Raw genomic sequence first — 12,500 nt, 5'->3', positions numbered from 1 at the left:
CTGTTTCTGTGTTTCAGCTGTTTCTGTGTCTCAGCTGTTTCTGCGTTTCAGCTGTTTCTGCGTTTCAGCTGTTTCTGCGTTTCAGCTGTTTCTGCACTTCAGCTGTTTCTGCGTTTCAGCTGTTTCTGCGTTTCAGCTGTTTCTGTGTCTCAGCTGTTTCTGTGTTTCAGCTGTTTCTGCGTTTCAGCTGTTTCTGCGTTTCAGCTGTTTCTGCGTTTCAGCTGTTTCTGCGTTTCAGCTGTTTCTGTGTTTCAGCTGTTTCTGCGTCTCAGCTGTTTCTGCGTTTCAGCTGTTTCTGCGTTTCAGCTGTTTCTGCGTTTCAGCTGTTTCTGTGTTTCAGCTGTTTCTGCGTTTCAGCTGTTTCTGTGTTTCAGCTGTTTCTGTGTTTCAGCTGTTTCTGCGTTTCAGCTGTTTCTGTGTTTCAGCTGTTTCTGTGTCTCAGCTGTTTCTGCGTTTCAGCTGTTTCTGCGTTTCAGCTGTTTCTGCGTTTCAGCTGTTTCTGCACTTCAGCTGTTTCTGCGTTTCAGCTGTTTCTGCGTTTCAGCTGTTTCTGTGTCTCAGCTGTTTCTGTGTTTCAGCTGTTTCTGCGTTTCAGCTGTTTCTGCGTTTCAGCTGTTTCTGTGTTTCAGCTGTTTCTGCGTTTCAGCTGTTTCTGTGTTTCAGCTGTTTCTGCGTCTCAGCTGTTTCTGCGTTTCAGCTGTTTCTGCGTTTCAGCTGTTTCTGCGTTTCAGCTGTTTCTGTGTTTCAGCTGTTTCTGCGTTTCAGCTGTTTCTGTGTTTCAGCTGTTTCTGCGTTTCAGCTGTTTCTGTGTTTCAGCTGTTTCTGCGTCTCAGCTGTTTCTGCGTTTCAGCTGTTTCTGCGTTTCAGCTGTTTCTGCGTTTCAGCCGTTGCCTCTGTGAGCTGTTTCTGCGTCATGTCTGTAGCTGCTGCTGTCAGGCGTCTGTGTGAACCTTTGTTTCCCACAATGCACATGGTGACAGACTTCCTCAGATTCCCGGTTCCTGCCGACTGTGTCTGTAAACACACGGTCTGTCTGTGGTGGATGGAACTAAGAAAGTGTTCAGACTGAGGAAGAGATTCAGCTGAGGAACGACAGACAGACCAACAGACCAATGAGACTGAGGACAGACCTGAGGATGGACAGACCTGAGGACACACTGGGCAGGAAAGTCTCCTGCACCTTTAAGGCGGTTCCTTCATGTTGTGAAGTGGAACCCAAACCCAGACGTTCTGTCCATGAAGTGTACTGGTCCACACATCAGCTCCTCACATCAGCCTGGTCCCACATTACACCAGTTTTATCTATGTACATGTATGTATAAGTGTGGGTACATATATATATATATATATATATATATATATATATATATATATATATATATATATATATATATATATATATATATATATATATATATACCGGGTGTCCCATAAGTCTCCATACATAGGAGACATAATACATTCCATGGTTCTAACATGTATTTCTTTATATTTCTTCTTTCTAGTTCTTCAGCAGTGGAGGACACGCATTGAAATGTGTTCCCGACAAAATGTCAGTCATATAGAGCAGATTATAGAAATAAAAATGGTTTATGTCAAGAAACATTTATTTTTCCTATGTATGGAGACTTATGGGACAGCCTGTATATATATATATATATATATATATATATATATATATATATATATATATATATATATATATATATATGTGTGTGTGTGTGTGTGTGTGTGTGTGTACATGTCTGTGTATAAATATGTATTTGTACATATATGTGTTATTGTATTGTGTGTTTCTGTAAATCCTATTATATTTGTTGATAATAATAAACAGCCATAAACCAAATGATTTCACAGTAAGTTTCAGTCCTATGATAGGATAGAGTACAGACCTGATCAGACGAGGAAGGGGATGACTGTTAGAATTAGAGAAGGAGAAGGAGAAGGAGCTGAGTTTAGAAGGGACACTACTGCTGACTCCTGTTCAAACACATATATGTCTGATGGTTAAGTGTGTGTTTACTTGTTTTCTGTGTGTGTGTGTGTGTGTGTGTGTGTGTAGTTGCAGAGCCTGTGTGTAATCGTACCTGGGATGGCTGGTTGTGTTGGGACGACACCAGGGCAGGGGTGACCTCTGAGCAGCACTGTCCAGACTATTTCCAAGATTTTGATCCTTCAGGTAAGAACTGGGTCTGCTAAACAGGCTCCACCTTTACCTGAACCTGCACCTGCAGTCAGGACTCAGGGCTTAAAGGGTTCATCTGTCAACCTGTACCTGAATTAAGATAATTATCTCATCAATTCAATTTAATTCATTTTTTTCAGAAAATAGTATCTTTTTAATTCAATTTTAATTTTTTTTTTCCAGAAAATAGTATCTCATTAATTCAATTTATTTATTTATTTATTTTCAGAAAATAGTTTCTCATTAATTCAGTTTTTTTTTTTTTCAGAAAACAGTATCTGGTAAATTCAGACAAACAGAGCACAGTTGTTTGGTTAAGTCTTCCCCCTTCAGTGAAGTCCAGTTTGTTCAGCTCCACTTTCATCCAGGTCTTTTTTTTTTTTTATTTTTGAGTTTTGGTTTTACATTGAAAAACAAATGAACGAGTAATACATGGATTTTTGTGGCCCAGTGTGTGACTGCTTTAAGGAGTTTGATGAAGCCTTTAATTTATGGATCACACTGTAAAAAAAAAAACAAAAACAACATAAAAAAACAGTATTATTCCAGCAGCTGGGGCACCAAAATAATACTGTAAAATAACAGAAAATATCCATCTCATAAACATACGTTAATTGTCCATTATTAAAAGAGTTTTTTTTCCCCTAACTTTACATGAGATTTTGCTTTTTTTTTTTTTTTTTTACTTTTCAGTGTTTAATAAATAATATTTACATGTATTAAAACAATCCAATTACCTATAAATGATGTGTTGATGATATGTGTGTGTTATTATATTATTGTTATTATTATTATATTGATATTCATGCAAAATAATAATTGTTATATAATGATCATAAGGAATAGTAATTGGGAGTAGGAGTACATAAGATTTGACTTCTTCCTACTACTTTTTGAGGATGTATAATTTCATTTCATTTGTTTTCTTCATATTATTATTATTATTATTATTATTATTATTATTATTATTATTATTATTTATAATTACTATTATTATTTATGTATTTATTTTTGTGTTGTTGTTTTTTTTGCTTATCAATCATTTATGTACCAGTACTTATATTTTGCTGGTTGATTTTCGTTTTTATTTCACTGTCTACATGTCCAAAATAAAGATTTCATTCATTCATTTATATAAATAATTCTCAGTCAGACTCAGTTGTCCAATCCACTGATAAAAACTGTATTTGGACAGTTTATCAGTGCTTATACATGTTATACATTCACAAAAATACATTTATTCAACATTTTGGTTGTGAAACCTCCTGTAATTACACAAGATATTTGTCAGTGAACAAACAAGTCTGGTTCAACTGACAGAACTAATACTTCTGTTACTGTTAACTGTCAGGAATTTTATCTGGTTTTATTATTTATTTTTTTACAGTATTAAACTTTAAATTAACAGTTTAATCTCATAAATAGAAAAGAAATATTTGTGAAATTACGATACATTTGCAAATGTATTTGAACTGTATTTTTCTGTGAAAAAAGAAAAAATTTCTTTTTGAAAATGTAAATGTTGTGGTTCTTCACAGTTCCAGTTTTTTCCTGTTCTTTTCCATTTGACATGTACAATCACAGTCTGTTTGTGTCATTTCATTGATATTTTCCTGGATCTGAAAAATACAGAAAAATCTGTCAAATAAACAGTGAAAATTCAGTTAAATTTCAGATGTTTTTTACAGTGTACATAAACAGATCTATATCCTTATTTTCGTGTTGATGACTCAGAACCCTGGTGTTTTTTTTTGTTTTGTTCTAATTGTGTCGTTTGGATCTGCAGAGATGGTGACGAAGATCTGCACAGACACTGGAACCTGGTTCCTGCATCCAGAGAGTAACCGCACCTGGACCAACTACACCCGCTGCAACGAACACACCACCGAAGGACGAGTGGTGAGGCCTTTTTACCCCTGCAGGGGCAACTGTCCTGCCCTGATGTACATTTAACACTTTAAAGGTGCCGTGTGTAGGACTGTGGCCCAAACTGGTTCTGCAGTCACATTCAAATACTGTACAGCTGGTATCCTCTGATTTCAGTGCAAAAAGAAAATCAGACACTTACATTTAGTGCAAAAAAAATCAGATACTTATGTTCAGTGCAAAAAAAAAAAATCAGATATTTCATTTCAGTGCAAAAAAATTCAGTGCTAGACATTCAGTGGCTTTCATAATTCCAAATCTGATGCGACAGATTTTCTCCCATTAGATCTCAGGTGAAGTTCTACTTGAATGTAAATAATGTGTCCTCCTCAGTGCTGACCTTTAATGACACCCCCCCCCCCCCCCCCCGGCATGTTCTGTAGATTTACATTTATTAAAGGACAGAAAAGGTCATTGTCGTATGAATGACATCATTTTAATGAAGCATTGCATTATTTCTCATGCATAGTTTAGTCTGTACATAGTGTATAAAATAGAAAAAAAATCTACAAAAATAGAATTTTTATAGATTTGATCATATTATTGGTTTTTAAAAGTTTCCTGATTGATTCTGTATGATTTAACAATAACAGAGTTGACAAGTAATGAATGTACTATTGGTGTATCCTAAACATTTAGTACAAAATAATGGGAGTAGAAAAATGATGGACCTTAGAGCCTTCAACATGTTTTCTGCCAGAGGAAGTGACATCACAGGATGCAGGTCTCATGCTTTGGACATTTTTATGGAGTTTTAGAACAGAGATAACAGAACATAGAGACACGCACAAAATATATTCGTTTATCCCTCTGGTACCCCGTCCTCCAAGGCCCTTACTAAACACCTAGTGTGCCTTTTTCACACACTTGTGGAATAATGTCCAAAAAATGTTCATACAGTTGGTTTTTAATTCTTTTACATGTTTTTTGTATCTCATCAACTTGAGCCGTAAATAAAAATACCAAATACTCAATAACTGTCACATTGTTTAACCCTTTAAATGCTGTGTTTGTAATGGAAACAAACCATTTTTTTGATGCAAAAAACACACAAAAAAAATATTTTTTCAATCTACTCCATAAAAAGTGGATCACATATTTGATTTTTTCATCCTGGCATATGTCAGTGATTAACTCCAACACTGGTTAATTTGTATTATTATTATTTTTGGTGCTAGGTCAAATGTTCAAAAATACTAGCATCTGTCACCAAGTGTGCGTAAAATGCACACCTATAAATCAAACTATTAAACATAATATATTGATTTATTTTTCTGCTCTAATTTGATTTTATTTTTGTAAATCCAGGTCAGTCCTAATCATACAGATCAACTAATCATTCATTTTAGATTTTTTTTAACCCTTTAAACGATCTCTTTTCATCATGATGTCACTACATTTTTTGATGCAAAAAACACAAAATATGTTTGTTTGTGTTTTTCAAAATACTACATAAAAATTGTATCACATATTATTAGATTTTTTCATCCTTGCATATGTCAATGATTAACAGCAACATGAACAACGTTAATAAATTACTTTAGCCCCTCCCCTCTCAAATGAAGCTCAGATCTCAGTAAAAGCAGGATTTCTGCCTTAAAGGCTTTGGATCCAAAACAGTGGTTCTAATGGAAGAAATAGTGCGTTTTATGCACACTTGGCAGACAGATGCTAGTCTGGCCATTTTCTTTTGTTTACAATGTGCACATTTGAGTTGGTGGAAAGAATTTTAAAGATCATGCACAAATGAACAACTTTTGAATTCTAACCTTATTTAAATTGTGAAAAATAATATGAAGTTTTTTAACACGAAGTGCAAAGTGTGCGTAAAAAGCACACCCAGATACCGGAGGGTTAATACTGAAATTTCATATAATACAGAAAATAGATTCTGTGCAACTGATTTTATTGGTGTTATTAGAGTGAGCACAAAACAACGAAAATTATGTTAAATTATTTCATTTCAATTCATGTGAAATGTATGAATCCTGAGCCGAAGACCGTCCGTTTTGGATGGGGAGGGACTTGTTAGGCTAAAATTTTCTGTATACATTTAGTCAAAAATATTCAAAAAAACATTATTATTTGTTAAAGTTCAATTCAATTAGTAGTGTTATTAAAAACTGATTAAAAAAAGATTTGTCTGGGAAAAAAACAGTGTATCTGGGAGACGCCAAATGTATGTACCCCCAGTTCTGAAATGAGCCCCATACAGTATATGAGTGAGTGTGTGTGTGTGTGTGTGTGTGTTAATGTAAACCTGTGGTTCATAATATCAGACTGATCTCAGTTCAGTTCACTTCAGTAAAAAAAATCTGTAATTTAACAGAATTTTCATGTTTATTTTACAGATTGATGGAAAATTACGGTATTTTTATCAGATGGTTATTTTCCGTTATTTTACAATATTTTTTTGGCGCCTCTGCCGGAATAATACACTTTTTTCACGTGTTTTTTATCTTCTTTTTTTTTTAATTTTTTTTACAGTGTATCGTATTGTGATCCTAGTGTTGTGATTTGTATCGTATCGCCAGATTCTTACCATCACACAGTCCTGTTGATGCTGTATATCAGACTTTGTACCTTTTAAATTATGCAGCTGTATTGACGTGTGTGTGTGTGTGTGTGTGTGTGTGTGTGTGTGTGTGTGTGTGTGTGTGTGTGTGTGTGTGTGTTCTTTCAGACTGCCATGAACCTCTTCTACTTGGCGCTCATCGGTCATGGACTCTCTCTGACGTCACTCTTCATCTCTCTTGGAATATTCTTCCATTTCAAGTCAGTTCATAAACTGTTCATGTGACTCTGGTCTGTTTGTGCTCTGTCTGTTTAAGTCCAGCTCTAAGAATAAGAATAATAATGATGATAATAATAATAATCATCATCCTCATCTTCATAATCCTGTGTCCTCCTGCAGGAGCCTCAGTTGTCAGAGGATCACTCTTCATAAAAACCTCTTCTTCTCTTTCGTTCTTAATTCGGTCATCACTATTATTTGGTTGACGGCGGTGGCCAATAATCAGGAGCTGGTGCAGAGGAATCCAGTAAGTGAGGACGCAATGACGGCAGAGGTTTACACAGATTTATTATGATGGTTTTGCAAAATGAACTTGAACGTGTACATTCAAGCAGAAAAAAAACAGATTGTCAGGACTTTAATCTGGTGAAGTATTTGATTTATTTGTCATAATTGGCAAAGTTTTTTGAAATAAAAAAAGTATCTTAAGCTTAAAATTATTCAGAAATAAAGCTTTGATTCAGCAGAATTGTGGTTGAATGATTTTTTTGGATCACTTTGAGTCGATTAATTGGTTACAGCTCTATTTACAAGTTTAAAATGTTAAATTGTAAATTTTTCCCCCTTTTTTTAGATCTTTTTTTATTATATTTAAAAAAAGGGAAATACGCTGTTATTTCAACACTATGGTCTTTGCAATTTAAACGGCACCGCATTGTTTTTCAATGTACAGTTTTATTTTCTAAAAACAATACAAATCCATCATCCTTACAAACTGATCTGCTTTTGTTCACATACTCTTCCTGTAAAAACTACAGCTACATTTGATGCAATCGTTAACACAAAAATCTTTTCAAATAAACAACTTTGTGTTGTATTGTCACTTACAGGTTTTTTATGTTGCAATTTTACAACTTTTATACGGAAGCGTATTGCACTCACCCAAAAAAATAAATTTGTCTTTTTCTGAATTAATGAGATACTGTTTTCTGAAAAAAAAAAAAAAAAAGTCTGTTTTTCTGAATTAACAAGACAATTATCTTGTAATTACAAGAAAAAATAAGTTAAAAAAATTTTTTTGGCATTGTTTTTCTGAATTAATGAGATAATTATCTTGTAATTATGAGAAAAAATAAGTAAAAAAAATTTGGCTGTGTTTTTCTGAATTAATAAGACAATTATCTTGTAATTACATGAAAAAATAAGTAAAAAAAAAATAAATTTGACTTTTTTTTCTGAATTAACAAGATAATTGTCTTGTAAAAACAGAGCTGAATGTATGTTTTGGTGTGAATGTAATGTGCTTCCGTACTTCTTGGTGTTAATTCTGCAGTTATTTTTTCCAGTGTAGAAGGACAGTGTAAAGTGTGAAGGCCTTTAACTCCAGTGCATGTGTTTGTGTTTCAGACCAGCTGTAAAGTGTCCCAGTTCATCCACCTGTACCTGTTCGGCTGTAACTACTTCTGGATGCTGTGTGAGGGCATCTACCTCCACACTCTGATCGTGGTGGCGGTGTTCGCAGAGAAGCAGCACCTGATGTGGTACTACCTGCTGGGCTGGGGTACGTATATGTGGTACTAGCTGCTGGGTTGGGGTACGTACATGTGGTACTAGCTGCTGGGCTGGGGTACGTACATGTGGTACTAGCTGCTGGGCTGGGGTACGTATATGTGGTACTAGCTGCTGGGCTGGGGTACGTACATGTGGTACTAGCTGCTGGGCTGGGGTACGTACATGTGGTACTAGCTGCTGGGCTGGGGTACGTATATGTGGTACTAGCTGCTGGGCTGGGGTACGTACATGTGGTACTAGCTGCTGGGCTGGGGTACGTATATGTGGTACTACCTGCTGGGCTGGGGTACGTACATGTGGTACTAGCTGCTGGGCTGGGGTACATATATGTGGTACTAGCTGCTGGGCTGGGGTACATATATGTGGTACTAGCTGCCTGGCTGGGGTACATGTGGTACTAGCTGCCTGGCTGGGGTACATGTGGTACTAGCTGCCTGGCTGGGGTACATGTGGTACTAGCTGCTGGGCTGGGGTACATATATGTGGTACTAGCTGCTGGGCTGGGGTACATATATGTGGTACTAGCTGCCTGGCTGGGGTACATGTGGTACTAGCTGCTGGGCTGGGGTACATATATGTGGTACTAGCTGCTGGGCTGGGGTACATATATGTGGTACTAGCTGCTGGGCTGGGGTACATATATGTGGTACTAGCTGCTGGACTGGGGTACATATATGTGGTACTAGCTGCTGGGCTGGGGTACATGTGGTACTAGCTGCTGGGCTGGGGTACATATATGTGGTACTAGCTGCTGGGCTGGGGTACATGTGGTACTAGCTGCTGGGCTGGGGTACATATATGTGGTACTAGCTGCTGGGCTGGGGTACATATATGTGGTACTAGCTGCTGGGCTGGGGTACATATATGTGGTACTAGCTGCTGGGCTGGGGTACGTACATGTGGTACTAGCTGCTGGGCTGGGGTACATGTGGTACTAGCTGCTGGGCTGGGGTACATATATGTGGTACTAGCTGCTGGGCTGGGGTACATGTGGTACTAGCTGCTGGGCTGGGGTACATATATGTGGTACTAGCTGCTGGGCTGGGGTACATATATGTGGTACTAGCTGCTGGGCTGGGGTACATATATGTGGTACTAGCTGCTGGGCTGGGGTACATGTGGTACTAGCTGCTGGGCTGGGGTACATGTGGTACTAGCTGCTGGGCTGGGGTACATATATGTGGTACTAGCTGCTGGGCTGGGGTACATGTGGTACTAGCTGCTGGGCTGGGGTACATATATGTGGTACTAGCTGCTGGGCTGGGGTACATATATGTGGTACTAGCTGCTGGGCTGGGGTACATGTGGTACTAGCTGCCGGGCTGGGGTACATGTGGTACTAGCTGCCTGGCTGGGGTACATGTGGTACTAGCTGCTGGGCTGGGGTACATATATGTGGTACTAGCTGCTGGGCTGGGGTACATATATGTGGTACTAGCTGCTGGGCTGGGGTACATGTGGTACTAGCTGCTGGGCTGGGGTACATATATGTGGTACTAGCTGCTGGGCTGGGGTACATGTGGTACTAGCTGCTGGGCTGGGGTACATATATGTGGTACTAGCTGCTGGGCTGGGGTACATATATGTGGTACTAGCTGCTGGGCTGGGGTACATGTGGTACTAGCTGCCTGGCTGGGGTACATGTGGTACTAGCTGCCTGGCTGGGGTACATGTGGTACTAGCTGCTGGGCTGGGGTACATATATGTGGTACTAGCTGCTGGGCTGGGGTACATATATGTGGTACTAGCTGCTGGGCTGGGGTACATATATGTGGTACTAGCTGCTGGGCTGGGGTACATATATGTGGTACTAGCTGCTGGGCTGGGGTACATATATGTGGTACTAGCTGCTGGGCTGGGGTACATGTGGTACTAGCTGCCTGGCTGGGGTACATGTGGTACTAGCTGCTGGGCTGGGGTACATATATGTGGTACTAGCTGCTGGGCTGGGGTACATGTGGTACTAGCTGCTGGGCTGGGGTACATATATGTGGTACTAGCTGCTGGGCTGGGGTACATATATGTGGTACTAGCTGCTGGGCTGGGGTACATGTGGTACTAGCTGCCTGGCTGGGGTACATGTGGTACTAGCTGCCTGGCTGGGGTACATGTGGTACTAGCTGCTGGGCTGGGGTACATATATGTGGTACTAGCTGCTGGGCTGGGGTACATATATGTGGTACTAGCTGCTGGGCTGGGGTACATATATGTGGTACTAGCTGCTGGGCTGGGGTACATGTGGTACTAGCTGCTGGGCTGGGGTACATATATGTGGTACTAGCTGCTGGGCTGGGGTACATGTGGTACTAGCTGCTGGGCTGGGGTACATATATGTGGTACTAGCTGCTGGGCTGGGGTACATATATGTGGTACTAGCTGCTGGGCTGGGGTACATGTGGTACTAGCTGCCTGGCTGGGGTACATGTGGTACTAGCTGCCTGGCTGGGGTACATGTGGTACTAGCTGCTGGGCTGGGGTACATATATGTGGTACTAGCTGCTGGGCTGGGGTACATATATGTGGTACTAGCTGCTGGGCTGGGGTACATATATGTGGTACTAGCTGCTGGGCTGGGGTACATGTGGTACTAGCTGCTGGGCTGGGGTACATATATGTGGTACTAGCTGCTGGGCTGGGGTACATGTGGTACTAGCTGCTGGGCTGGGGTACATATATGTGGTACTAGCTGCTGGGCTGGGGGTACATATATGTGGTACTAGCTGCTGGGCTGGGGTACATGTGGTACTAGCTGCTGGGCTGGGGTACATGTGGTACTAGCTGCTGGGCTGGGGTACATGTGGTACTAGCTGCCTGGCTGGGGTACATGTGGTACTAGCTGCCTGGCTGGGGTACATGTGGTACTAGCTGCTGGGCTGGGGTACATATATGTGGTACTAGCTGCTGGGCTGGGGTACATATATGTGGTACTAGCTGCTGGGCTGGGGTACATATATGTGGTACTATGTGCTGGGCTGGGGTACATATATGTGGTACTAGCTGCTGGGCTGGGGTACATATATGTGGTACTAGCTGCTGGGCTGGGGTACGTACCAGTCTGAGCTGGAACTACAGCTGTTCTGATGTCAGAATGCTTCAGGTACTTTGGAATTAAACTGATGACATCACAGGTGTCAAACATGCGTCCCGGGGGCCACATCCGGCCCACCAAAGGGTCCAGTCCGGCCCTGGGGATGGATGTATGAAATGCAAACATTCCACTGCAGATCTGCCCAGTCCTTTGAGTTCAGGTTCCACATTCAGACCAGTTCAGTCTGCAGTGGGTCAGAACCAGACAAACACTGTCAGAAGAACCTGTAAATGCTCCCAACACCAAATGTTTCTGCTTCTAAACATAAATATTTTCATGTATTTACAATAAAAGCAAAGTATAATTTTGCATAAAAAAAGTGAATAACCTGAACAAATATGAACCTGAAATGTCTGCAGAGAAATCAGCCCAGTTTTAACACTGTTCTGTCTGTTCTTAGATGTTGTGTTTGTAGATCCTCTGTGATCTGTCAGTTCTAATGAACATGTGGAAATGATCCTAAACACATGAACTGAAGCACAGTAGTGGGTCACTAAAATACTGTTGGAATAACCTATACATACTCACAACTCCAATTTTTTCCTGTTCAAATGTAAACATTTTCATGTATTTACACTAAACCAAAGTATAATTTCACAAAAACTGTGAATAACCTGAAATGTCTTAAGAGAAGTAAGTGCAATTTTAACAATATTACGTCTGTAAATGATAAACTGAAGCAGAATAGTGTTCAAATTACACTGATTTTTTCAGTTTGTTCATGGTTTTCACATCTTCTGACAGGATAGTTTGTAGATGGACACCTGTTCATAATGTACATGTACTTTTTTCACTGTAAAACTCAGAGGATAGTTTTCAGTTGTCATTATTTCTGTATTCTTCTGTTCTTATTTGACTGGTTGGCCCACTGCAGATCAGACTGAACTGAATGTGGAACTGAACGAACAGGAGTTGGACAGAACTGAGTTAGACACTGAAAAACCAACCAAACACACGCACACACTGAACCTGGGCTGATTTAGTATTTACTGAGT

The 12,500-nt window shown here is 39.7% G+C and overlaps 1 protein-coding gene across 2 annotated transcripts in view; it reads left to right on the top strand.

Moving 5' to 3' along the window:
• The window catches only part of calcrla (calcitonin receptor-like a), a 99,183-nt gene that overhangs the window by 74,484 nt on the left and 12,199 nt on the right, over window positions 1-12,500 (top strand). For both annotated transcript variants that reach the window (XM_030129892.1, XM_030129891.1), the window contains 5 exons: window positions 2,063-2,179; window positions 3,972-4,084; window positions 6,795-6,886; window positions 7,026-7,152; window positions 8,253-8,406. In XM_030129892.1, coding sequence (XP_029985752.1) covers window positions 2,063-2,179; window positions 3,972-4,084; window positions 6,795-6,886; window positions 7,026-7,152; window positions 8,253-8,406 — 603 coding nt within the window. The remainder of the gene's footprint in view (window positions 1-2,062; window positions 2,180-3,971; window positions 4,085-6,794; window positions 6,887-7,025; window positions 7,153-8,252; window positions 8,407-12,500) is intronic.

This window comes from Sphaeramia orbicularis, unplaced genomic scaffold (assembly GCF_902148855.1).
Source record: "Sphaeramia orbicularis unplaced genomic scaffold, fSphaOr1.1, whole genome shotgun sequence".
Taxonomy (NCBI): domain Eukaryota; kingdom Metazoa; phylum Chordata; class Actinopteri; order Kurtiformes; family Apogonidae; genus Sphaeramia; species Sphaeramia orbicularis.
Note: the sequence above shows the minus strand (reverse complement) of the source record. Positions and strands in the feature narration are given on the sequence as shown.